Source organism: Jaculus jaculus, chromosome 5 (genome assembly GCF_020740685.1).
Source record: "Jaculus jaculus isolate mJacJac1 chromosome 5, mJacJac1.mat.Y.cur, whole genome shotgun sequence".
In the NCBI taxonomy this organism is placed as follows: domain Eukaryota; kingdom Metazoa; phylum Chordata; class Mammalia; order Rodentia; family Dipodidae; genus Jaculus; species Jaculus jaculus.
The window spans coordinates 8,916,293-8,940,471 of NC_059106.1; the positions used below are offsets into that span (position 1 = coordinate 8,916,293).

Sequence of the window (24,179 nt, forward strand, 5' to 3'; positions counted from 1 at the left end):
TGAGACGGTGGTGGCTGCAGTGACGACGACGATGGTGGTGGTGGTGACAGCAAAGATGACCGTGATGCTGAGAGACCTGCCACCAGATATGAGCTTAAATCCTAAACACAAGTGGCCCACCCTCACATCTCGACTTCCCTACTTCCTCCTTTCTTAAAATGTGACTGATTGGCTGATTTCGGGGGGGGGGGGGGAGAGTGTGTGTGTGTGTGTGTGTGTGTGTGTTAGTATAATGTGTGTGCTTGTGTATGGGGCTTTGTGGTGCCTTGCACACCCCAGCTGAGGGTGTATTCACCTTGGTGGCCATAGCAGAACATCAGGCATCCCGCTCTGTGGCTCTTCCACTCGGTCTTGTTTTGAGCTGGAGTCTCTTGCTGACCTTGAAACTTTCTTTTTTTTTCACGAACTCCAGTGGTTCTTTGGTCTCTGCTCCCCTATGGGGCTGGGGTTACAGGCCCACGTGGCCACACCCAGCTGCTTATGTGGGTTCTGAGGGTTCAAGCTCAGGTGGTCTCAGGCCCCCAGGTCCTCATGCTTACCCAGGAAGTGCATGTAACTACTGAGGTACTGCTTCAGCCCTTAGACCTTTTTTTTTTTTTTAATCTTGAGAGTAGATTTAAAAAAAATTTTTTTTAATTTATTTGCAAGCAGAGAGAGAGATAAAGACAGAGAGAATGAGCATGCCATGGCCTAAAGCCCCTGCAAACAAGCTCCAGACGCATGTGCCACCTTGTGCATCTGGCTTTACATGCGTACTGGGGAATTGAACACAGGTCATTAGGCTTTGCAGGCAAGTCCGTAGATTGCTGAAAGTAGATACATCTGTTGTAGTTTAAAAAAAAAAAAAAAGCTGGGTGTGGTGGCACACAACTTTAATCCCAGCACTGGAGAGGCAGAGGTAGGAGATTACTGTGAGTTTGAGGCCACCTTGAAACTACCTAGTGAATTCCAGGTCAGACTCGGCTAGAGTGAAACCCTACCTCAAAAACGCAAAAATATCAAAATAATAATAATAATAAATAATGGGATGGGAATACAGTCAAACTGGAGTATGTTCATATATTAAAATTCCCAATTAAAAAAAAAATGATGTTCATCCTCTGCTCTGCTATGTCCTGGTGAGCCTCCCCCTTGAGAAGTTGAACCAAAATTAACCCTTTTCTTCTAAAAAAAATAAAGAAAAGGCAGGGGTGGGGGGGCGTGGAGGAAGCAAAAAGACAAGGAAAATGCATCTGAAAACAGCAGGGTCTTTGCAGCCCCGGGCACGCCCTTTCTGACGTGTCCCCTGTCCACCCATGGCCAGATGCACATCACAGGCCAGAAGGCACAGGGTTTGCGTGCGGCTGTCCACTCTGTCTCTCGGGAACGTGCAGGAAACATTGCCTGGGGTTGGTAACTGTCTCTCGCTCTTTGTAGCGGTGTGCCTCTCGGCCTGTGTGGATGCAGCTACCTCTTTGGTGGTGAACCGAGGTTTCTTTTCTCTCTGATGCTGACCATTGAGGCATTTCTGAGTGAGCCCTTGGCTCACTGATTTGAAATAACTGTGTGCTCTTTGGTTAGTCGATTCACCAATGGAAGTTCCTCGGCCCAGGGCTGACTGGGGCTCCTGCTCCTTTGCCTCCACTCGGCCTTTGTCACATGACTGTGCTAACTGTAAGAAGTCAGAGCAAGGCAAAAGTCTTTTTAGATGCTTAAGGAAAGACTTATTTTTAAGGAATTAGTTCTTAAAATTTATCTGTGAAAGTCATCTAAACATATAGCTATTGTAGTCAGTAATCCTGTGATAACTTTCAAAGACAGCTGCAGGTGAGCTTTTCTGTTTTCCCTGAATAAGCTTAGTGATTTATGTCTTCTAGAATAATGTAAGATTTCCTCAGTTGATCACCTTTGCTGGCACAGGGTTATACATCGATGTACTAAAATCTTCTGGAGTTATAAACCCTTGTCTCTGGCCTTGTTTGGAAGTGCCAGAGACTTGCGACCCCTTCCTTCCTCTTCTTTCTTTCTCTCATCCTTGAGAACCAAACTTGATGAGCCAGTGCTCAGGTGCGGCTTGCTCGCACTGGAAGGGGGTGCCTCCTTACGTCACACATTCTAGCTTATGTGCATCCTACTGTGTGTCTGTGTCCAGCTGGGGAACTCTGTCTTCTGGACCTGACACTGGCCATTGCCATCTTGAAATCAGAGCAGTTGTGCACAGACCAGTAAGATTGGGACACTGACATTCCCTTGAGAGGAGAGGAGTGGTGAGGCCCCACCTCTCCCTAGGGGGTGGGTAAGCAGTTAGCAGTTGTGGGGAAGCCTCTTCACTGGTGCAGCTGTGAGCCTTCCGGGCTCTTGTAGGCACCTCCTCGCCCGCCATCCTGGAGGTTTTACCCTCTCCTGTAGTAACTAACCCTCTCCTCACCCACTCTCCTGTAAGCTAGCCCAGTAAACTCATTGGCACCCCAAGCTGAACTTGAGTGAAATCATTTCTTTGGTCTATCATTGGTGCCCTATCTGGGGTGAATAGACGTTTGTTAATGTTACGCAATATTGGGGGGTTGGGGTATGCCAGTCTTTTAGTGTGTTCTCTTCCTCACCTTGTGTAAACTGGGTGCCCAGTACTGCCCTTGCATCTCTGACTTGCTCTGAGCACAGCTCCAGCTGGTCTCATATTACAGTGTGTAGTATTAGCAGTTATTTTTAAACCTAATTTAACTAAAATAGTATTCCTTACTTGTCTGGTATTCTGCTTTTCTTTCTTTTTTTAATTCAGTGCTTATTTAGGTAAGAGTTTTTGAAACTGCATGACATGAATTTGTTTCTGTTTCAACTTAAGGCATTGGTATTTTTTCTTCATTCTTTTGCATACGTGAAGGGTCTTATCTGTGAAGCATTGTCACCAGATTCCTGACCACACCCTTGACACACAGTGCTCACTGGGCTCCCAGGACCGTCTTGGAGGTTGGTGTGGTTGTCATGGTGGTTTGTCACTACGGAACAGAGTGAGAGGGTGCACACCTCACCAGCTAGCCAAGCCAGGACAGGTGGGAACCGTGTGGCCTGCCTGCAGGACCCACGTCTTCATGTCCCCTTTCCGTACACACGTGCTTCAAAGGGCGGCTAGTGCCCGTACGTTTTCAACCGGCTGATGATGCCCAACCCCCCCGGTGTGCCCCGTCCTTCTCTAGTGGTCTATGGCTCTGCCCAGGTTGTGGGTTTCTGCTGCTCTCTAGTAGCAGCTGCTTAACCCACTTTCATCCTGTGATTCGCATGTGGAGGCATGTACTCGCGGCTGCGGGCTACACCTTCATCAACGTCAAGTCACCTCCTTGCATTTAAGTTGTTCCGTTGCCATACAATTTATTCTGCCCAGTAGTAATATCCTGTTTTGTTTTGCTTGCTTGGTTTAGTTTTGTACCACACTGTGGACTGGGCCTAGGGCTTTGCACACGCTAGGCAAGCGCTCTACCACTGAGCCCCGGCCCCAGCTCTCTTCTTCCTTGCCATTATGAGATAGGGTCTCACCAAGCTGCCCAGGCTGGCCTGGAACTCACTGTGTGGCCTAAGCAGACCTTGCACATGTGGTCCTCCTGCCTCAGCCTCCTGAGTAGCTGGGATAATAGGTGTGTGCCACCTGTTGATTATTCTCAGTGTATTTTTGTCTCCTGTTATTTTGCATTTTGGGGTGGTTTTTTTGATTTGGGTTTGTGTATTCTTCCCTGTTAAGTACTGTCAGGACCCTGAAACCATCCTGACATTGGTTATCTGTGGTATCAGGACACTTTCTAAAAGAGTCATTTATTGCCCTGTTGAAGGAGAGCCCTGGAAGTGGCCACCCGAGGTCAGGGTCCCAGGCTGGCTGGCTGTGACCCGCCTTGACCTTGGGTGGTTGCAGGAAGGCTGCCAGTATCACAGTCACATTCAAGACCAGCCACAAAGGGCAGAAGTGGGCTTTTGTCTTCAGTGGCTCTCCTTTCTGACTGGGAAGCAAGTCTCTCCCAGAAGCCTCTGGGGCATACTGGTGAAGTCCATGAGACAGAACTCAGTCTGCTGTGACCAAGGAGGCAGTTGAAGGCATGAACTTAGGTTATGCAGTCTCGCTGAGCTTTGCCATCCTTTCAAAGCTAAGCCCGTAAGAAAATGGCCTCAAAGTGTGCAGAGGTCCCGGCGTTGCACTTGAAAGGACCAGAACAAAGTGCGGTAGCTGCGTGTGTCTGGGAGTCCATTTCCAACTCACCCGTCACCTTGACTTGCCATTCTGTCTCCAAGTGGAAGTCAGCTTCTCCCCTAGGGCCCCAGAAGGAACAGTATTACATTTGAGGGGAGCAGGATAAGGAAGCCAAGAGATCACAGACCATTTGGAGAGGTAGGGGAGAATTGGGGTCCTGCTCACAGTGAGGCTGCTGGGGGACCTAGGAGTGGGCCACACAGTGAACCTTATGTTTCAAGGCCATGTCCGTATACTCAGCACCTAGACACTTGTCTGCCCTTTTTCTCTGGGAGGAAAGTGAAGAGCTGATCTGTTTGCCACACGCCTAGAGTGCCAAGGGCATGTTAGGCAGAGCGCACATCCTTCCCCATCAGCTTCTCACAGCAAGATGGCCGTGCCATGCGGCAGCTGCCATGCTGTCCTGGAGCAGAGACATTGGCACTGGGTGGAAAGCAAGCCACTTGTCTGGATGTGCCCTGGGAAGGGCGCCCCCTGGAGGTTAGCCGCTTGGGGACCGGAGGAGCAGAGCAGATGGGAGCTGAGCCATCCACAGTGAGGAAGGCAGGGTCACTGCCTAAGCAGAGGGCCTCTGCTGAGGACCAAGGCGAGCGTCGGGCTAGGCTAAGGGAGGACAGGACTGGCTCTCTGTTTGCTCCGTAGCGGGAGCTTCTCCAGGACGGGTGTTGCCTGGCATCAGGAAGGACGGGTTTAAAGGGCAGTCCTTGCTCTGACTGACTCTCTGAATGACTCTGCCCAAATGGCAGGCACCTGCAGCTTGGGGTGGTACTTGACAGTTTTGTGGGGTCCTCAGAAATTCCATCCAATGCTGCTATTTTCTCAGCCCCCAACAGCTCTTGACAAAAGTTTTCAGTTAAAATTTAGTGACTGGAAAATGGGAGGCAATAGAGAGCAAATGACGGTCCTGAATGACAGCTTTATTCCCTCGAGCAGCGGCTCCCTGACAACACCCAGTGGAGCTCCACAGGTGAGACTCTGCATTGAGCTTGGCAGCTGTGCCATCTGGGTACCCGTGGCCCTGCCATCAGTGTGCGCCTTAGCTCTGCGACCCCTGGCCTCCCCTGGGGCACGGAGCCTTTGAAGGCAGAGCAACCAGTGAAACAGACTATGTCTTGTGTCCTGGCATGATAAATGTGGTTTTCGCCCGGTCCCTGTTTTGTGTTTGTTGCGGAGTGCCAAGCCTGCAGGACGCGAGAAAACTATTTTAGATTAATTATGAAGTGAGACGAATACAGGGGAAAGGGGGGCTTGTCAGGCCCTGTGGCAACCTGGCCTTTGAGAAGCTTAATTCCAGAGGTCAGTCTACCTCTTAGGATTGGTTCTCTGGTGTCACAAGACCTCCCTAGAACAGTCTGGGTGGCCCCTCTGGTTGTTCAGGGGCCCACCGATGGCCCACTGCTCTGCCACTGCTGTTGGGAGGCTAAGAATGCTTTTGAATAAGTGAATGTTGTTCAGCGCCTGTTACTCCTTTTGTTTTTCTTTCTGCTTCCATTTCCAATTCACATGCTGTTCATTTGGCTCACCTCGCCTTCTGGAAGATTCCACAGTAACCACCTTGAAATGTGGAGCCATCTATCTTACTCTCTCCTCTCTCTTTTTGTTGTTGTTTTTCAAGGTAGGGTCTCACCCTAGCTCAGGCTGACCTGGAATTCACTATGTAGTCTCAGGGTGGCCTTGAACTCATGGCAATTCTTCTAACTCTGCCTCCCAAGAGCTGGGATTAAAGACGTGCGCCACCATGCCCAGCATCCATCTATCTTGTTCTTGATTGGCAGAATGCAATGATTGAGACACGTGAGTCCAGCCTGGGTGTGTGTCATCCATCCTGACTGGTTGCTGGCCTGGCCCTTCTGGTTTTGAGCCGCCATGCTCCAGGTGCCAACCTCAGAGCCACTTTGAGTCTAGGGAACCTAACATTGGCAGAGACACTCAACGCCTGTGGAGCCCTGCATCAGGTTGTAGGGCGAGGGTGGGAAGCACACTGGACAGACTTCCTGGGCCCTGTGTGATGGGGTCACAGCCCATGTGTTTGCTGTCACAGCTTGTGCATGGCACCAAAGCTCTCGGGAATCTCTGAGAGGAGTCCTGTTGCCAGTCGTATCTCACCACTAGTGTGCTGGGAATAGAGGCAAGGCTTCATGGAGGGCACTCATTATGAAAACACAATTATTGGGCTGGCGAGATGGGTCAGTGGTTAAAGGTGCTTCCTGCAAAGCCTGATGGCCTGCATTCAATATCCCAGTACCCATGTAAAGCCAAATAGATGCACAGGGTGGCACATGCATCTGGAGTTCATTTGCAGCAGCAGGAGACCCTGGCACACCCATTCTGTGTGTGTGTGTGTGTGCGCGTGCGCACGTGTGTGCGTGCGCGCACGTGTGTGCACACGCACTTGCAAATATAATAAAAACTAAATTTTTTGCTTTTATTTTTATTTATTTATTTGAGAGTGACAGAGCGAGAAAGAGGCAGACAGATAGAAAATGGCTGTGCCAGGGCCTCCAGCCACTACAAATGAACTCCAGACACATGCACCACCTGTGCCTCTGGCTTACATGGGCACTGGGGAATCAAACCCGGGTCCTTAGGCTTCACAGGCAAATGGCTTAGCCACTGAGCCATCCCTCCAGCCCATAATAAAATATTTTTTTAATTTAACTCTTGGGCTCATCAGGTAAGAGAACTTGCCATGCAAGCATGATGGCCAGAGAGTACCTAATTTGCCCTGAATTCAATTTCCTGGCACCCATGTAAGCAGCTGGACATGGCCTCAAATGGCTTTAGCCCCAGTCCTGTGGAGAACACAGAGGGCATCTGGACTCACTAATCAGCCAGTCTGAACAAAAGTGATCCGAGTCTTTCCCATAGCCTGTCTCTCAGCATCATGCTGCCTCCTGCCTCTGGGGAAAAAAGAACCAGACACAGCTCCCCGTGCTGCCAGCTGCTCAGCCCCAGGAGGGACTCCCCACAGCCAGCTCCCCCACCCTGCTCTGGAGCAGAGAGGGCTGGCTGACAGGGATGTGGCTCCTGAAAGGCAAAATTCATTCCTCTTCCTTCTAAAGAAATTACCCTGGCTCAGCTTCTTGGTTCAGAGTGAGGCTCATATGGCTTTGTATACACTCAGTCCAACCCACAGGGCACGAGATCTTCAGTTTCTACTTGTTACTCCTCGCCTAAAGAGTGGGATCCCACTGAAGTCTCATGATTGCCAAGACTCTGCCTTATGAATATGTAAAAGAGTTTTAATAAAATAGTGTGAAGCAGGCTGCTTGCTCTGGAAATTGCTTCCAGAGCCCCAGGAGACTCCAAAAACTCATGGAAGACTCGTCTCCTGCCGAGACAAGGAAAGCAAGAGAATAGGGCATGATTGGATGGGCCCAGTTCCCTTCAATTTGAGAAGAAAAGCGCTGCCCTGTGTCTCTGGTGTTCCCACACAGCCAGCCCTGTGAGCTGCTAACTGCAGAGGGCAGTCCCGCCCAACACGGGGCCTCCTCTCCTTAGCATTGTAGACTGACTTCTCAGCAGTGGCGTTATTTGCTTACAGTTGAAGCCTTGCAGTTTCTCACTCCCTTAATCTGTTAATTCTCCAAACGGAGGGAAAAACAGCTACCCATCAACAGCTACCCATCAGTCTACTTGTCTGTAAAGGTTTGCTTGTAATGAGATTGGATATTAATTGCAAAATGCATTTTTCCCCAAACAACTGACTGTCACACAGTTTTCTCGTGATTAATTGGAAGGAGCTTCCTATAATGACTAAAATTAACCAAAGACGCCCCTTCTGCAATTCCGGCCTAATTGCTTTGTAATTGCGCTGCTTTTCCTGCTCATTTTCAAAATCTGCTCCAAGCTTGTTTGCCAGGGCCTAAGGGAACGCGTCTCGGCGGCACCTTCCCTTGCAGCACTGTGGGCCACTGTCCCGCAGCAGCTCCGGCGCCGCTCTCCGTGCAGGGATGCGGTGTCCAGCGTGGCTGGCTGGCTGCCTGCCAAGGTTCTTCTCAAACCTCCTCCTCCCGCTGAGGTCCACTCACGTGGACACGGGCTGGTTCTGGGAGCCTGTGCTGGGAAACCCGTGAGGAGCAGAGAGTAAAACCGAGTCTTTGGTCTTTGGGTCTGTGGAAAGCTTTCCACCTCCACCACCCGTGGCGATGGCAAGTGCCAGCATGGAGAGAGCTAGAGGCCAAGTGACAGTTCCCCGAGCGCCTGTCAGCCCTGACGTGGCATTCTGCATGGCATGGTGCTCTGCTGCCCTGTCTGGTTTCCGCCCAGGCTGGTGTCAAAGGCGGCACCACTTGGCAAGTATGGTCAGGCTCAATGACAGCCGATAGCTTCCTGAGGGTCTCCCAAGTTCCCTTCCCCCTTGGGGCACAGTGAGGACCCTGTGCTGGCGTCTTGTCCCCAGGCCTGCGAGAGGTATGGTCTTTTGGTTTAGTTTTTGGTTTTGAAACAGGTCTCATGTAGTCCAGGCTGGCCTCAAACTCCATGTGTAGCAAAGGGTAACATTGGACTTCTCATCCTCCTGCCTCTACCTCCTGGGTGCTGTAAGAGGCAGGTTTTTTTTTTTGTTTGTTTTGTTTTGAAAATAGCCTTTAATACCTTTCCAGATGTGTGTCATCCAGAGTCGACCTCAGGAATCCAGGTGCCACCTGCTGTCTTTGTAGGCTGAGGCCTTTGTGGGCTTGTGTTTGAGGAAGTCCCAGCACTAGGTGACTGAGGGAGGCCTAGCGTGGAAGGAGCGCACGCCTGTGTCCAGCATGAGGGAGAGCTGTCAGTGGGTCCATCACTGTCCTGAAAGCCCGGTTTCCAGGCACCGTATGTGTGCTACTGGCAAAGCTAGAGAGAGTCACGAGGTGGCCGCTCTCCTCCCAAACAGAGCACCGTAGTGCAGCGGGCGGGCGTGCTGCTGCGGGTGTGTGCGCCTGTGGGTGGGAACCGTTTTGCTATTTCAGAACACATTTCTTTTTTTATTTTTATTTTTATTTTTTTGTTCATTTTTATTTATTTATTTGAGGGTGACAGAGAGAGAGAGAATGGGCACGCCAGGGCTTCCAGCCACTGCAAACAAACTCCAGACGCATGTGCTGTCTTGTGCATCTGGCTAACGTGGGTCCTGGAGAATAGAGCCTTGAACCGGGGTCCTTAGGCTTCACAGGCAAGCACTTAACCACTAAGCCATCTCTCCAGCCCCACACTTCTTTTTTTAAATAATTTTTTTTTAGTATTTTTATTTATTTATTTGAGAGTATGAAAGAAGCAGAGAGAGAGAGAGAATAGACATGCCAGGGCTTCCAACCACTGTGAACAAATTCCAGATGCACGTGCCACCTTGTACATCTGGCTTATATGGGTCCTGGGGAATCGAACCGAGGTCCTTTGACTTTGCAGGCAAGCGCTTTAACTGCTAAGCCATCTCTCTATCCCAGAATACACTTCTTCATATGCCTAAAGCTGTTCTCAGTATGCCACTGTTTGCCAGGATCCCCCGTGTCTTGAGTGGAACCCCAGCTATGTCTTCTGCCCCCATGTTTCCAGTCAGTCCCAGAAGCTTATCAGCTGACAAGTTAACCATATCCTGTCCCCCAGTAGTCTGCTTTGCTTCTCCCTCATACATGACCCATGGCCGGCTGTGCTCATCACTCACGGGACATTTTTCTCTCTCTACAGATGTCAGCGGAAGCAATGGCGAATAGACCTCCCAGCCACCAGCGTGGTGATCACATTTCACAATGAAGCCAGGTCGGCCCTGCTGCGGACGGTGGTCAGGTGAGGCCCACAGACACCTCCCGGTACCACCAGGTTTACCTATTGCATTAGGGTGCTGGATGCCAGCTGTGCCCTGTGCATGATCAGGCCAGCAGAGTCAGTGGGGCTTACATACAAGGGCACCTGACTGCCCAGTGCCTGGCATGGCTCTACCCAGAGCTCCACCCTCAGAAGACTCTTGTCTCTTTGTCTTTCCTCAGTGTGCTTAAGAGAAGTCCACCCCACCTCATCAAGGAAATAATCCTGGTGGATGACTACAGCAATGACCGTGAGTCCTCTGGCCTTCTGTGATGGGGCATCAAGGAGGAGTGGACAGCAAGTGTCAGGATGGAGCAGAAGCAACCTCCAGAGATCCCAGGGGAGGGACTGCCTATGGGAGACTGAGGGGCCTGCATATACTCAAAGTTCACTAGAGTGCCTCTTTTCTCTCCCTAGCTGAGGACGGGGCCCTCTTGGGGAAAATTGAGAAAGTACGGGTCCTTAGAAATGACCGACGAGAAGGTAAGTCTTTCTTGGAGCACTTACCTCAAATAGAATAAGAGACAGTTTATTCTGAGCCAAATACAAGCACCACAGCCCAGGAACATGGAATCAGGTTGCCCCAAATGGTATGTTCTTCTGTGGAAGCAGTGAACATTCATAGTCGCAGAACAAAAGAGCATCATAGATTGAGGCATTTATCAAATACAGTATGTTAGCTAGAAGTCGGCTCAGATACAAAGGCTGGTTTGAAGCAGCTGTTAGGGACTAAAGACAGGCCAGGAGAGCTGTGGCTGCCAACCCACAACGACTGTCTCTGCACAAGCAAGGAGTTCCAGTCATCCATCTATGCCCAGGCCCTCAGCACAGACAGGGCTTCATCAACCCAGCTTCCTCCTGCTGCTCCCGGCCCAGTGGAAGTGCTTTGGGGACAGCACAGTTAGATGTCTGTCTGTCTGTCTCTCGCCCCCTCTGCCAGAGCTGCCTGAGAGTCCTGTCCAGCAAACATGGGAAGTCACAGCTCAAATGTTTGGAATTGTTTGTTCATGAAACCCAGTGTTCAAAGCATCTCTTTTTATATATAAATACGACAGAGAGAATGAATGGGTGCACCAAGGCCTCCTGCCACTGCAAACAAACTTCAGATGCATGCACCACCATGTGCATCTGGCTTATGTGGGCTCTGGGGAGTCGAACCTAGGTCCTTAGGCTTCAAAGGCAAGCACTTTAACCACTAAGCCAACTCTCCAGCCCCTCAAAGCACATTTCTGTCTATGCATTTGTAAAATTGTCTTCTCTCTCTCACTTGTAACTGAAGTCCAGTCAGTCCCTTGACCATTAGAGTTTGGAGGAAGCAGGAAGGTTTAGTCATGAGATACACAGGGACTCTGTATTTTAGGAATCCGATACCAGATTCAGGCTTGACAGCCTGCAGAAAGAGAACCATCCCAAACAGGGAGAGAGCGCTGTCATTACATGCTGATGGGGTTTTGCAAATGCCAGCCCTGCGCTGGCTGTCAGTCTCTGAGTGAACGCTGGGCTCCTGGAGCCTGCTGTGTGGGTGGTTATGAGAGACTGCTCAAATGATGCAAGGTCTTGAAGCATGCAGATAGTGTGACGGCCCTCAGCCCAGGCAGCTTTGCTGCAGAATCCACCCAGTCCCCCAAGCCTGTATGTAGTAAACAAAAAAGCTTGGGGCTGGAGAGCTGGCTTAGCAATTAAGGCATTTGCCTCCAAAGCCAAAGGACCCAGGTTTAATTCCCCAGTTCCCACGTAAATTCAGATGCACAAGGTGGCACATGTATCTGGAGTTAATTTGCAGTGAATAGAGGCCCTAGTGCACCCATTCTCTCTATCTGCCTTTCTCAAATAAATAAAATATTTGTTTTTTTAAAGCTTATGATGGCTTCATTATTTCTGTCCCCAGACTTACCAAATAACTAAATTTGAACTGCTTTCCACCCAATCCTCTCACCTAGAAGGAAAAGTTTGACAAGGGCTGGGAAAAGAAAGCTAGAGGAGGGAGGGAGGAACAGACGACAGTGTTCAATAGTTGCTCATCAGTGTGTTAGTGCATCTAAAACTCAGAATGGCACATTAAATGATAATGTTGTGTTGCTTTTGTTAAGTGTATCCTTTGGGAAGAGCCCATGTCTTTGCTGTGTTCTCAAGGGATGAGGCTGTGGAAAGATAGGCCGTGTAAGCCTGTGTGCAAGGGCTGAGTGTGACCCCTGAAGTGTGGAAGAGCTGAGTGGGAAAATCCGTAGAGTGCATAGATGCATGAGGAGCTGTGTATGTGCGTCCGTATCTCAGACCCCCTCCACACACAGACATTTATGACACTTGCAGGTCATGCTGTCATGGTGACAGCAGCGGAGGAGCAGCATCTGTAGCTGCTCTGAGGGACACACTGCTTCAGCCCCTGGCGGGGACCTTGGAGTCAGCGTCACCACGATCCGTAAGACCTGAGGTCCTGCCGTTGGTTCTGTTCCTTCCCGTGCCCTGTGTACTGTTGCTGCTCACACACCATCTACATATGTCACAAGCCCCACAGACTCTTGCCCTAAAGCCTCATTTACCTTTTAACTTAAGAGCGCGAGGCCGTGAGAGCCGGTGTCTTCTGCAGTTTCCTCCCACGCTCTCGGGGTGCCTTCACCAGGCGCCATGTTCCTGTCATGTTCAGCCAGGACGGTTTCTTGCAGGTCTTTCTTCCCGTCAGCAGTGGCATCTGTCGGCCTGGCTGTTAGAAGAGCCTTCCCCTTTGTTATTACAGGACGGCTTCTCTCATTAGAATTCTGAGTTGGATTTTTGAGCACTTTAAAATGTCCTTTCAGGACCTGTCTGTGGACTGTAGTTACCACGTGTACTGCTGTTCCTCGGGATGTCACAGGTCGCGGGCACCGGCTGCCCTCTACTGAGTCTTCATCATGGTCTGACTGTGACCTGTCTAGCTTTCCTTTTTAATTTTTTTTTAATGTTTATCCTGTTTTAGGCTTGATAAAATCCTTGAAAATGTGCAATGGTGATTTCTACCAGATTTAGAAAATGGTGGGCCGTTTGTCTTCTGGCGTATTTCCTGCGCCAGTCTTGGGTCCTAGTTGCACACAACCACCTCATACTGTCCTGTAGCCCTCACGCGTTGGGGTTTCTCTCAGGACTTTCCCCAGGTAAGTGGGCAGATCGGTTTCTGCTGCCCCGTCCTTCAGTTCACTGGTCTTCCTGACAGCCCCACACTGCTGTTAAGACCAGTCTTCCTTTCTGATCATTTCAGTTTGTAGTTTTGGAATAAATAAAGGCCATTGGATTCTTCATGGAGTTTGCCTTTCTCTGCTGAGGTTCCCACCTGTTTGCTCATTAAAGCAGCCATTTCCCTTGAGTTCTGGAAGAGGATTGTAATAGCCGTTTTTTGTTTGTTTGTTTGTTTGTTTGTTTGTTTGTTTGTTTGTTTGTTTACAAGCAGAGAGAGAATGAGAATGAATGCACCAGGGCCTCTTGCTACTGCAGGCAAATTCCAGGTGCATGTGCCTCCAGACTTTGTGCATCTGGCTTTACAAGGGTACTGGGGAATTGGACCCAGGTTGTTAGGCTTTGCAGGCAAGCTCCTTAACTGCTGAGCCATCTTTCCAGCCTGTAATTGCTATTTTTAAAGCTTTATCTTTTAATTCCAATATCTGAGTCATCTCTAAGTGACTTTTCAATTAAGTTTTTTCCCCTTTCTTTGGGGTATATTCCATGTTCTATTTCTTCCCTCCTGTCTACTAAACTTTTACAAGATATTGGATGTTGTAAATGCTGGGCTGGAGATGTTCTGGGCTATTTATACACATTCTATTTCTTCCCTCCTATCTACTGAATTTTGACAAGATACTAGATGTTGTGAGTGCTGGACTGTAGATGTACTGGGCTGAATGTTGTGAGTGCTGAGCTGTGGATGTGCTGGGTTGGATGTTGTGTGTGCTGGGCTGTGGATGTGCTGGGTTGGATGTTGTGAGTGCTGGGCTGTGGATGTGCTGGGCTGCATGTTGTGTGTGCTGGGCTGTGGATGTGCTGGGTTGGATGTTGTGTGTGCTGGGCTGTGGATGTGCTGGGCTGCATGTTGTGTGTGCTGGGCTGTGGATGTGCTGGGTTGGATGTTGTGTGTGCTGGGCTGTGGATGTGCTGGGTTGGATGTTGTGTGTGCTGGGCTGTGGATGTGCTGGGTTGGATGTTGTGAGTGCTGGGCTGTGGATGTGCTGGGTTGGATGTTGTGTGTGCTGGGCTGTAGATGTGCTGGGCTGGATGTTGTGTGTGCTGGGCTGTGGATGTTCTGGGCTACTTTTCTTTGAAGAATATTGATCTTCAGTGCACTGGGCAGTTAAAAGATTTTTATTGCTATGACAAAATACTTAAGGGAAGCAACTTAAAGGAAGAAAGGTTGGTTTTTGGCTCGCCATTTCATGTTTAGCTCATAGTTGCTTGGTCCTGCTGCTTGGGCCTGAGGTAGGGCTGCATGTCATGGTGGGGGGTTGTGGCAGAGCAGAGCTGCTTACATCACGGAAGTTGGCAAGCAGAGAGAGAGAGAGACTGAGAGAGATCAGGGCCTGAGGGCCAGATAGAGCCTTCTAGGGGACACACCGTAGTGAGCAGTTCAACCAGCTAGGTCTGCCCCCCAGTTCCTACCACTCCACAGTAATGCCCATCGAATGATGAGTCCCTCCGTGGATTAGTCTACTGATGAGATTTGTGATCCACTTGCCTCCCAGTAGCGCTGCCATCGGGGATCAAGGTCAAGCCTTCGGTGTGCACCATCCCGTGACCTAAGGCCCACCCTGGCCCAGCACTTTGCTGTGGATGCTTACCTGTGTTCTCTGCTGGGGCAAGCGTATTCTGTGTGGGCCTTTCCCCCAGAACAGTTGTATTCCTAAATGTGAGCCTTCTGGACTTTGTATAGAGAGCAGATGTGTTTTCCAAACTTTGTAAGCTTGGCCAGACTCAAACTCCAAACTTTGTGTTCACTGGAGTGGGGAACAGTTGAAGCCTCAGTCAGTTCTTCTGACCGCTGTTGACCTTGGGTTTCTGGGAACCTGTGCCTACATGGCTTTGGGGAGGGGTGTCATTATCACCAGATTTGGGGCCTGCCTTCTGTTTCCAGCTCGAAAATCCTGCACTGTGTCCTTTGACACCTTGAGCCCAGTGGCCTATACCGTGGGTCAGTGGGAGGGTATCCCCTGGGGAGTCCTGTGCAGACCTGGGTCTCACTTTGTGTGTTGGCTCTGTTTCAAGTGTTAAACCCCCTCAAGTGTCTGCCTTCTAAGTCTAACTTTTGAAACCTTTTCCAGTCACCGCCTTTAAGTTTAGCTCAGCATTTATCACCATTATTAAAGCAAGGGCTTGCATAGCACAGAGCTGGCATGTAGCTGATAACTGATCAGAAATCTGTCTTAACTATGAAAAGGAACCCACTGGTCAGGGGTGGTCACATCTCCAGATATAAAGCCTAGAGAGTTCAGTGAAAGCCACTCACGGCCACAGCATCTAGGGAAGATAGAATTTATCATCTCCCCCCCCCACCCGTGTGTGTGTGTGTGTGGAATATTCACATGCCATAGCACGTGTATGGAGGTTAAAGGACATGGGAGTCAGTCCTCACTTCCCACCTTGTTTGAAGGTGTCTTGTTCGCCCAGCATGCTTCTTCCTATCTCCGCTGCACAGCTTTGTGTGAGTTCTGGGGATTCCGACTCTCTCAGGACTCACACGCAGGCAGCAAGCACTGTATCACCACGCCACTTTCTCAGCCCCCGCACTTTGTGTCCTAGTGGAGCTATGTATTACTAACACGTTCTAGCCTCGGCACCGTGGGTTGGGCCTAGAGCATCCCTGATTTTATGTGACAGCCAGGCAGCTGGGCTTCGACTTGATGCTCCTGGCTTGTGACAGAGGCGAAGCTCTTTGCAATGCAGTTGCAATGTTGTGGTCACTAGCCCAGCACCGTTAGCTCTCAAGATGTTGGGCAACACCCTCCTTAGCCCAGCTAGGTAGGGTACTGTAGGCTTGCCCGAGGAAAGTGCTCTGAAGTCCACATTTTTGTTGAAAGACCCCCCACTTGCTGAAAGCCTTTCTCAGGACACACGGTCTTGGTAAGAGTCTTGCCATCTTTTTTAATTGGAGAGAGTGAGAATGGGCATGCCAGGCCCTGTAGCCACTGCAGACAAACTCTAGATGCATGTGCTACCATGTGCATCTTGCTTATGTTGGACCTAAAGAATTGAACCTGGGTCCTTAGGCTTTGCAGGCAAGCGCCTTAACTGCTAAGCCATATCTCCAACCCTGATGAATGGTGTTTGAAAGTCCTTCTGGGACCACGTCCCTACCACTAAGGAGCAATGCTGATGCACCCGAGCAGCCGGCACGACACTGGCTCAGCAAGCTTTTTTGCCCTGACCCCTAACGCACCTTGAACTCACCTTGCAGGCCTGATGCGCTCGCGGGTCCGCGGGGCTGATGCCGCCCAGGCCGAGGTCCTGACGTTCCTGGACAGCCACTGCGAGTGTAACGAGCACTGGCTGGAGCCACTGCTGGAGCGGGTCGCCGAGGTGAGGCCTGGGTCACAGTGGGGGCATGTGGTCACACACTGACTGCGGGTTTTCTTGACCCTGGGAAGGAAGTTGGTGCTCCCGGTGTCCCATTCGCATAGGGAACAGTCACCTGACAGGCAGGAGGTGGGCCGCGCAGGGCTGGTGAAAGCCTGAGGCATGGACGCTGCCTTCACACACGTCCACCCTCGCACCCTCCTAGCCCGTCCTCAGCCCTGGCGGTTTGGAAGGCATGTGGATAACAGGGCACCCTGTTTCTGGGAGTGTCATTTAATGCAATATCTGGGAGAGTGGCCCCACGGATATCCCTGTACCCTCAGGGTGGGCTAGACAACTCCTCCAGGCCCAGCCATAGGGATACACAAGCTATGGTCAGTGCAGTGCCCAGGCGGGGCCATCAGGTGACTCAGTGGCCATATTTGGGCACCTTCTGCCTTCTCAAAGCATCATCACTGATCAGTTCGTTCAGCTTTGTGTCCCTTCTCTTGCCTTCCGCTTGCTTTATTGACTTTCCCCTTGCTGCTAGGAAAGTGCTTCCCTAGGGTAATAAAGCAGACTTAATGAAAGGAAGTTGAGAACGAATGCGGCGCTCACTGCCTGCAGCGTCTCAAGCACGGTGACCGACAGAGTCACAAGCCTGTAAGTCACCTGAGGCTGGTGCAAGTCCTATTTGCTGCCCTGTCCTGGGCTCGGAGGACATGCCAGGTGCTTTGTTTGCAGTCATTGCCGTTCCTGGCCAGGCCCATCTTCTGCACATACCTCCATCCTGGAGCCCCAGCACAAAACTTCTTGTTCTCCCAGGAAAACAGTCAGGGCCAGCCCCCCACCATACTGGAGTATGCATGGGCCACCAGCTTGCCTGGAAGACTCTCCTCAGCCAAGTCGTTCGCTGACAAGAGTGGCTCTTGTCACTCCTGTCTCAGCAGGCTTTGACTCCCTCACCCAGGGCCAGTCTGATCCTGGCAGGCAGAGACCACAGCTTATTTTCCTGTTAAGATTATTGCCAGCAGGGTTGGAACGTTCTGACATCCCCAAAGTAAGCTCCCCTCAAGCACCCCTTGTCTTGCTGCTAAACTTTGAGTCTTTCTTCAGCTAGCAAGGGCTCCCTCTGACTTGGGGAGCGTGCACCCCCTCTCTTGTGAGCTGTCAGTGTGAGACAGAGCAGACTGAGTTTAAAGACCCAGAAAAGTCAAAGGCCTGTGTTCTCTGGCTCTCAGCAGAGAGTGGTCTTGAGGCATAAAGGCACTGGGCAGACTTCTTGACTAGAATCACGGAGAGGGTCCTCGCAATCTGGAACCCCTAGTTTGGTTGCTGTTGGAGCAGTGATACCTTCCACAGCTCACCCTGCCTGACTGGCATAAGTACCCGGGCAGCGAGCCCATTCGCAAGCTGGCCGCAAGGCAGGAATGGATGGCTGGCATTGAGTACAGCCAAGGCGTGAGAGCAGGACCTGCCCGTGGTTGAAATGTTGAGTTGTCTTGGGCCACTGCACAGTCTGTGCCTTCAGCTGAAGGAACCGCTGGCAGTAGTGTCCCAGGCTGCAGCTGTCCCCGTTCATGCCACCCCCCCCTGCACTAGTGCGTGGGCGGGCGGGCCCTCGCTCTGCTGGGATTGTGACGTCTGCTCTCCTTCCTCCGTCCACGCTCAGGACAGGACGCGGGTGGTGTCGCCCATCATCGACGTCATTAACATGGACAACTTCCAGTATGTGGGCGCCTCTGCCGACCTCAAGGGCGGTAGGTGTCGATGGTTGTCCGCTGACTGACTGTGCCAGAGTGACTTTGAGTGTGTGCGCAGCGGGCACTCCAGGTGGGGCCTGCCCTGTTCCTGGCCAGAGCTGCCTGGCTCCCACCCCGTCTTGCTGTTGGAGCCTTGCATCCTGGGGAACTTGCTTTGTCTCTGCTGATCAGACTGGACAAGCCCCTCCCGCTGGTGTGCTGGGTGGGAGACTACGGGCAGCCGCCACCTGTAGCACCTGTAGGGTGCTCCATCCACAGAGGTGAGGTTCTGTCAGGGTCAAGAGCCAAAGTCTTCTGCCCATCCTCTGCCTACCTCAGCCCATCTGATAGCCTCTGTATCCTGCTGTCCCGTCACTGGGAGACCAGCGGGGGCCTGGCACACCCCCTCACCACCTGCCTGCCAGGCACCAGCCATTCTTTCTCACAGGGCTTGGATGCCGGACCCTCCTCCCCAGCTGCCTGCCCGTCGGCTTCTCCAAGCCCCTGAGGGGCCTTGGGTCTGTGTGAGTGGACAGTGTCCTATAAGGCCTCATAGTGGCCCCAAGAGCCGTGTGGCCCAAACTCTTTCCCTCTGAAGAATTGTTGAGGGCCCCAGAGTTCTGACAGGGAGGCTGCCTTACACACTGACGCATTGTCACACAAGGGGTGGAGCAGGTCACACTGTCCTCTTGTCCAATAGCCTGTGGCCTCCTAACCCACCATAACTCCTGATAAGTAAGACATAGGAAGCATAGAAAAACTTTTTTTTTTTTTTTTTTTTGAGGTAGGGTCTTGCTCTAACCCAGGCTGACCTGGAATTCACTATGTAGTCTCAGGGTGGCCTTGAACTCACAGAGCCTCCCAAGTACTGGGATTAAAGGCTTGCACCACCGTGCCAGCTGAAAACAGGGTTGTTTTTGTTTTTTTGGTTTGTTCTGTTTTGTTTTGAGTCATGGTCTCACTGCACAGCCCAGGCTGGCCTGGGACTTGAGGCCCCCTGTCTCAGCCTCCCACAGTTGCTAGGATTGCAGGTGTGCACAGCACACCCAGGACAGAAGGTCTGAGGTCAGGATGGAAGTGTTTTTAATGCCATGGGCCCTGAAAAGGTACTGGGTCCGTGTCTCGAGAACCACAGCTTCACAAAGTCGCCTTGTGCTGCAGCCAGGGCCTCGGAGCCAGCCATGAGCATGTGCTCCTGACTGGGGCCCAGATCCCCTCCTCTTGGGAGGGGTCGTCCAGCCCCTGCTGCGCAGTGAGTGGAATCACACCGGCGCTGGTCCTCACATTTACTGTTGGAAAATCCGAGCCAGGGACGATGGCACACAGGTGGCTGAGACAGGAGGATTGCTGCAAATTCTAGGTCAGCCTGGGCTGCATGTCCTCCCACCAATGTCCGGTGGGGGCGGGGAACAGACAAAAAGAGAAACCCAAACCCACATTTTCGGTGAGGGTTGGAGTGTTCAGCGCAGCTCTCCCGCTGTCCCCGCCCCACACAGCTGTCCCCGCTCCACCGCCCGAGTCGGTCTCTACCCCCCACCTCGTTCGTCATTTCATTTGGTGGCCGTGAGTCTCAGCCACATGTTCCTGGTTTCTAGCTGCAGGGGCAGGTAGCCACGTATAAAGGGCCATCTTTTCTCATTACTGTTTCCTTTCCTGGCCGGTAGGTTTTGACTGGAACTTGGTGTTCAAATGGGATTACATGACACCTGAGCAGAGGCGGTCCCGGCAGGGGAACCCGGTCGCCCCCATAAAGTAAGTGCCAGTGTGCTGCAGGGAGCCCCTCGGGGGAGGACTGAGACTCTGGCCCACATGGCCCGGAGCTTCCGCTGGGGTTCCTGCCTCCCCTCCAGGAGCCCAGCCTCAGCTCAAGGCCAGCACCTGTCCCCAGGCCACACAGTGAGGTCCTTTGAGGGTTCTTTTCCTTCCTCATAGGCAGCCTGTTGCCTCAGATTTGTGGTGCAGCGTTGTCTGTAGCAAAGGGGGCCTCTCAGCTGATCCATGGGACAAGGACACATAACCGTGTGTCACCCTTGTCATCTTTACGGTAACCCCATAGGGAAACGGAGGCACGGGCCTACCACCTCCCCTAAGACAGAGAGGGCCCCAGCCCTGGAGGGGTCACAGACCTCACAGAAGCTCTGCTCACTGTCCAGCACTGTGGGGCTCCTGGCTGGGAATGGGAGGACAGTAGGGAATCAAGGGCCCCAGAGCACAGCGGGGGTGACAGTCAGCTTGTGGTCAGGGGACGGACTGGGCTTGGCCTTTGAAGAAGGGTTCACACCTAACCTTGACCTCGCTCTCCTCCACCTCTCCAGAACCCCCATGATCGCTGGCGGGCTGTTTGTGATGAACAAGTTCTATTTTGAAGAGCTGGGGAAGTATGACATGATGATGGACGTGTGGGGAGGAGAGAACCTGGGTGCGTACGACTGCGTGCCTGCGTCCGTGACCTGGGTGAAGGGCTGCGGGAGGCAGGGTGCCAACCACGAGCCATGGAGGAGACCCCAGAGCAACCGTCCTGTGGGCACTCCGGTTCCCAAGGCACACTCAGACATGCTCTCGCAGTGACTGCGGGGCTGGCAGTAGTAAGGGGTGCCAGGGTAGAGGAGGCCAGTGTTGAGGTCATCATTCCATTTGACACTGGGGTTCGGGATGCATGCCCCCAGGACAGACACAGCCCAGCACCTGGGCTCTGGTTAGCTGTGTAGAGTGGGAATGAGGCCAGGAACCTGTTGGGTTGGCAGAATTGGAATCATTTGTGGATGCTACAAGGGGGCTCCTGGCATTCACACCCCTCTCAACTACTTTAGGGAAGTTTTTTTGTTCTTTTTTAATAACCCACACAAATCACTTTTTCCCAGGAGTGGAGTGACACTTTACAGGCAGTGGTCTGTGTAGGCAGCTGCTGTGTATGTCTTAGTGGCAGATAAAAAGGCTTGTCAGCATGTTTTGTTTTTATTTCTTGCTTGCTTCCCTCGCAGCCTTTGATTTCAAGTGCTGGTAGTTCTGAGCGGCTTTTGCTCAGCCCCCAGGAGTTGTTAAATTGTTTCGTCCTTGCGCAGGTGTGCCCTGGGAGGCAAGGGGGCAAGGAGAGGGAGGGAGAATGACGCCACTGCCACTTTGAGTAGCTTTCCTTGTGACAGAGACTTTGATAGCTTCTGTTGGCTTTAAAAGAACAGCCTGAGCTAGCCTGTCACTTGCCTGTCACTTTTGAAGTTGAAGTTCGTGGAGACATTTCATCTAGGAGGACGCCTCTGCCCAGTGTGATGAAAGCTGCTCTCCGCTCCGGCTCGGCGTGGCGGGGTGGGCAGGGGAGGTGCCGTGAGGCCGCCCGTCCCCTTCCCCACATTCCTGTGACCCACTGGCCTTGGATAGAGCTTGAATGGACTCATGTGGGCAAGAAAGGCTCCAGCCTGGTGAGGGACTGCCCCATGGGACAGCGTGTTAGCACAAGCACCAGTTCCCAGGAGCACGTGTAGTTCCGAGAGCACGGTGGAGGACGTGGTCAGTGGTTAGCCAGCCCGTCTCGTCTTGCATGTCACCCTGCTGGGGGGTTGATTTGTATCTAAGGTGACATCACCTGGAAGCCGGAGCCCTTGAGGACAGGACTGGTTAACTGCCATTGGGGCCTTTACACTTCCATCCTACTCAAAGGCCTGAGGAGGCTGGGGAAGGTGAGACCCCCCGGGAGGCCTGGTGAGCCCACGGCCGGGCTCAGTGGTCTGCATAGTGTGCAGTGTGAACCCACTAGCCAGAGCTCTGTTCCTGGGTGCCACGCAGCATGCTGGAAGTTACCAGCCCACATGCTTTTGTGGCCGTGTGTGGGGAACGGACAATTGGGATGTAGACCCACGTCACACCTGAGCCATCTCTTCCATGTGTGATCAAGAGGATGAGGAGAGCCCCTGTTTTCCTGACTAGTAGTGTCTTAGATAAAGCCATTGCCAGTTCAGCAAAGGCTCCAGGAAGATGCGAGGTGCGGCTGCTTGGGGCCAGAGCTGGCTTTCAGGCAGCCCCCTGTGGTATTTGAAGGGGTGTCCTTAGCCCAGGGCTCAAGTGAAATCTGTGTGCTCGGCCTTCAAGTCCCCGAGTTGCCCCTTGCCGGCTGTGCAGAGTCCCTTCCCCTAAGTCCAATCTTGAGTCTCCCAGTAGGCAGACTTGTTTATAAGTTTTGTTCGTGCACTACAGAGAATGTTTTACTCAGAGTTTTGTGGGGTACTCTGGGGAGGTGAGAGCTGCCCCCTGCCTCTGCTCAGGTGGCCGTGGCCACTCCTCCTGAGGGAGTTCTCACAATTTTAGCTTGCCCCACCCGCAGGGGCAGGAGCTCAGGCTGCACTATCCAAGTGGCATTGGGCATCTGGGCACTGCTGCCACGACCGGAGCACTGGTCTGGAGAGTTGAACCATCCACTCACTGGACAGTCTGCGAAGGTCCTGCTTCATTCTTCCTGGTCTGTGGCATTGGTGGCAGTGCCCGCTTCATAGATTTCTAGCTGCATCAGCATGTGCTGAGGGGTGTCCACAGCCCAGAGGGAAATCCCTTCCATATAAACCACATGGCCGCTGTCAGAGTAGCACGTCTTGTCTCTTCTGTCCATGCTCAGGGTCTTGCAGTCAGGACAGGTGACAGGTGTGTCATGACAATGCTGGTTCTGCACGCCTGTCACCCTTGGGACCACCTTTACTGACACAGTGAGCTCAGAGCGTTCCTGCCTGGGCCATCAGCTCCTGACTGAAAGCGTGGGCAGCTGTAGGTGCCATTAGTCAGCTGGCCGTCCCTAGTCACTACCGAGGTGTGTGTCTACCTCGGAACCTGACTGCTGTCGCAGCCTGCTGACGCACGTGGACAAGGACAGGGCTCCTCCCTGGGTGGAAAACCTCCCAAATCCTAGTGCTTCCTTTGCACTGAGTCACGGCACAGCAGAAGGGGGCTGCCTGCAGCGGTCAGGCTCCTTGATGGTAGGCATTCAGACACCTCCCGTGATGGTTTTGACACTAAGCCAGTGCACATGTGACACACGGCGGTCACATGGCGAGCAGCCAGTAAGAAAGCCCCTGCCTGGCTCTCCAGTTGGCAGCTGTGGTGTCGTGGGATGACCCGTGTCTTAGGCCAGATGGTGTCTGCATTGAGAACACACTGAAGTCACCCTTGTGTGGAGGGGCCCACCAGGTTGGGTTCAGTGTCTGCTGTAGGAAGATCCAGACTGTTCTGGAGAAGGAGCCCCTCACCGAGCCAGGGGTGGAGCGCTGTGGGCACTGGTGGTCACTGCACCTCCTCTTGACCTCAGAGATCTCCTTCCGCGTGTGGCAGTGTGGTGGCAGCCTGGAGATCATCCCCTGCAGCCGCGTGGGACACGTGTTCCGGAAGCAGCACCCCTACACATTCCCAGGAGGCAGCGGCACCGTGTTTGCCCGGTAAGAACTGGGAGACCACCCAGAGCACAGCCCAGAGAGCCCCGGGTGGGGCGGGGCGGCTGCCATGGAGTGCTGCCCCACAGAGGGTAGTAGCCGCCTCCACGCACTCCTTGGGGGTCTTGGAAAGCATTGTTGGGGAGGCAGGTAGTGCGCACTAAAGTGGGCCAGTCCTTAGACATCAGGAAAAAACTGCTCTGTGATAGTGTACCCCAAAAGATGTTGGGGAGAAAATATCTTAAAGTTGGGAACCTAGTTGCATTCTGCGTTACCACTCACAAGCCAGGTAAGAGCACTTTGTCAGCCGGGCGTGGTGACGCACGCCTTTAATCCCAGCATTCGGGAGGCAGAGGTAGGAGGATGGCTGTGAGTTCGAGGCCACCCTGAGACTACATAGTGAATTCCAGGTCAGCCTGGGCTACAGTGAGACCCTACCTCGAAAAACCAAAAAAGAAAAGAGCACTTTGTCTTCTTCCTGTGCTCCATGGAGATGGCTGCTACTGGCTGCATATTGTGCCGTGA

At 52.3% G+C, this 24,179-nt stretch overlaps 1 protein-coding gene across 1 annotated transcript in view; it reads left to right on the forward strand.

The window, feature by feature from the left end:
• Galnt2 (polypeptide N-acetylgalactosaminyltransferase 2) overlaps positions 1-24,179 on the forward strand; it is a 121,107-nt gene that overhangs the window by 83,136 nt on the left and 13,792 nt on the right. Inside the window, exons 4-11 of the mRNA XM_045149558.1 lie at positions 9,878-9,976; positions 10,177-10,244; positions 10,412-10,477; positions 16,407-16,528; positions 18,177-18,264; positions 19,911-19,998; positions 20,562-20,665; positions 23,534-23,660. Coding sequence (XP_045005493.1) covers positions 9,878-9,976; positions 10,177-10,244; positions 10,412-10,477; positions 16,407-16,528; positions 18,177-18,264; positions 19,911-19,998; positions 20,562-20,665; positions 23,534-23,660 — 762 coding nt within the window. The remainder of the gene's footprint in view (positions 1-9,877; positions 9,977-10,176; positions 10,245-10,411; positions 10,478-16,406; positions 16,529-18,176; positions 18,265-19,910; positions 19,999-20,561; positions 20,666-23,533; positions 23,661-24,179) is intronic.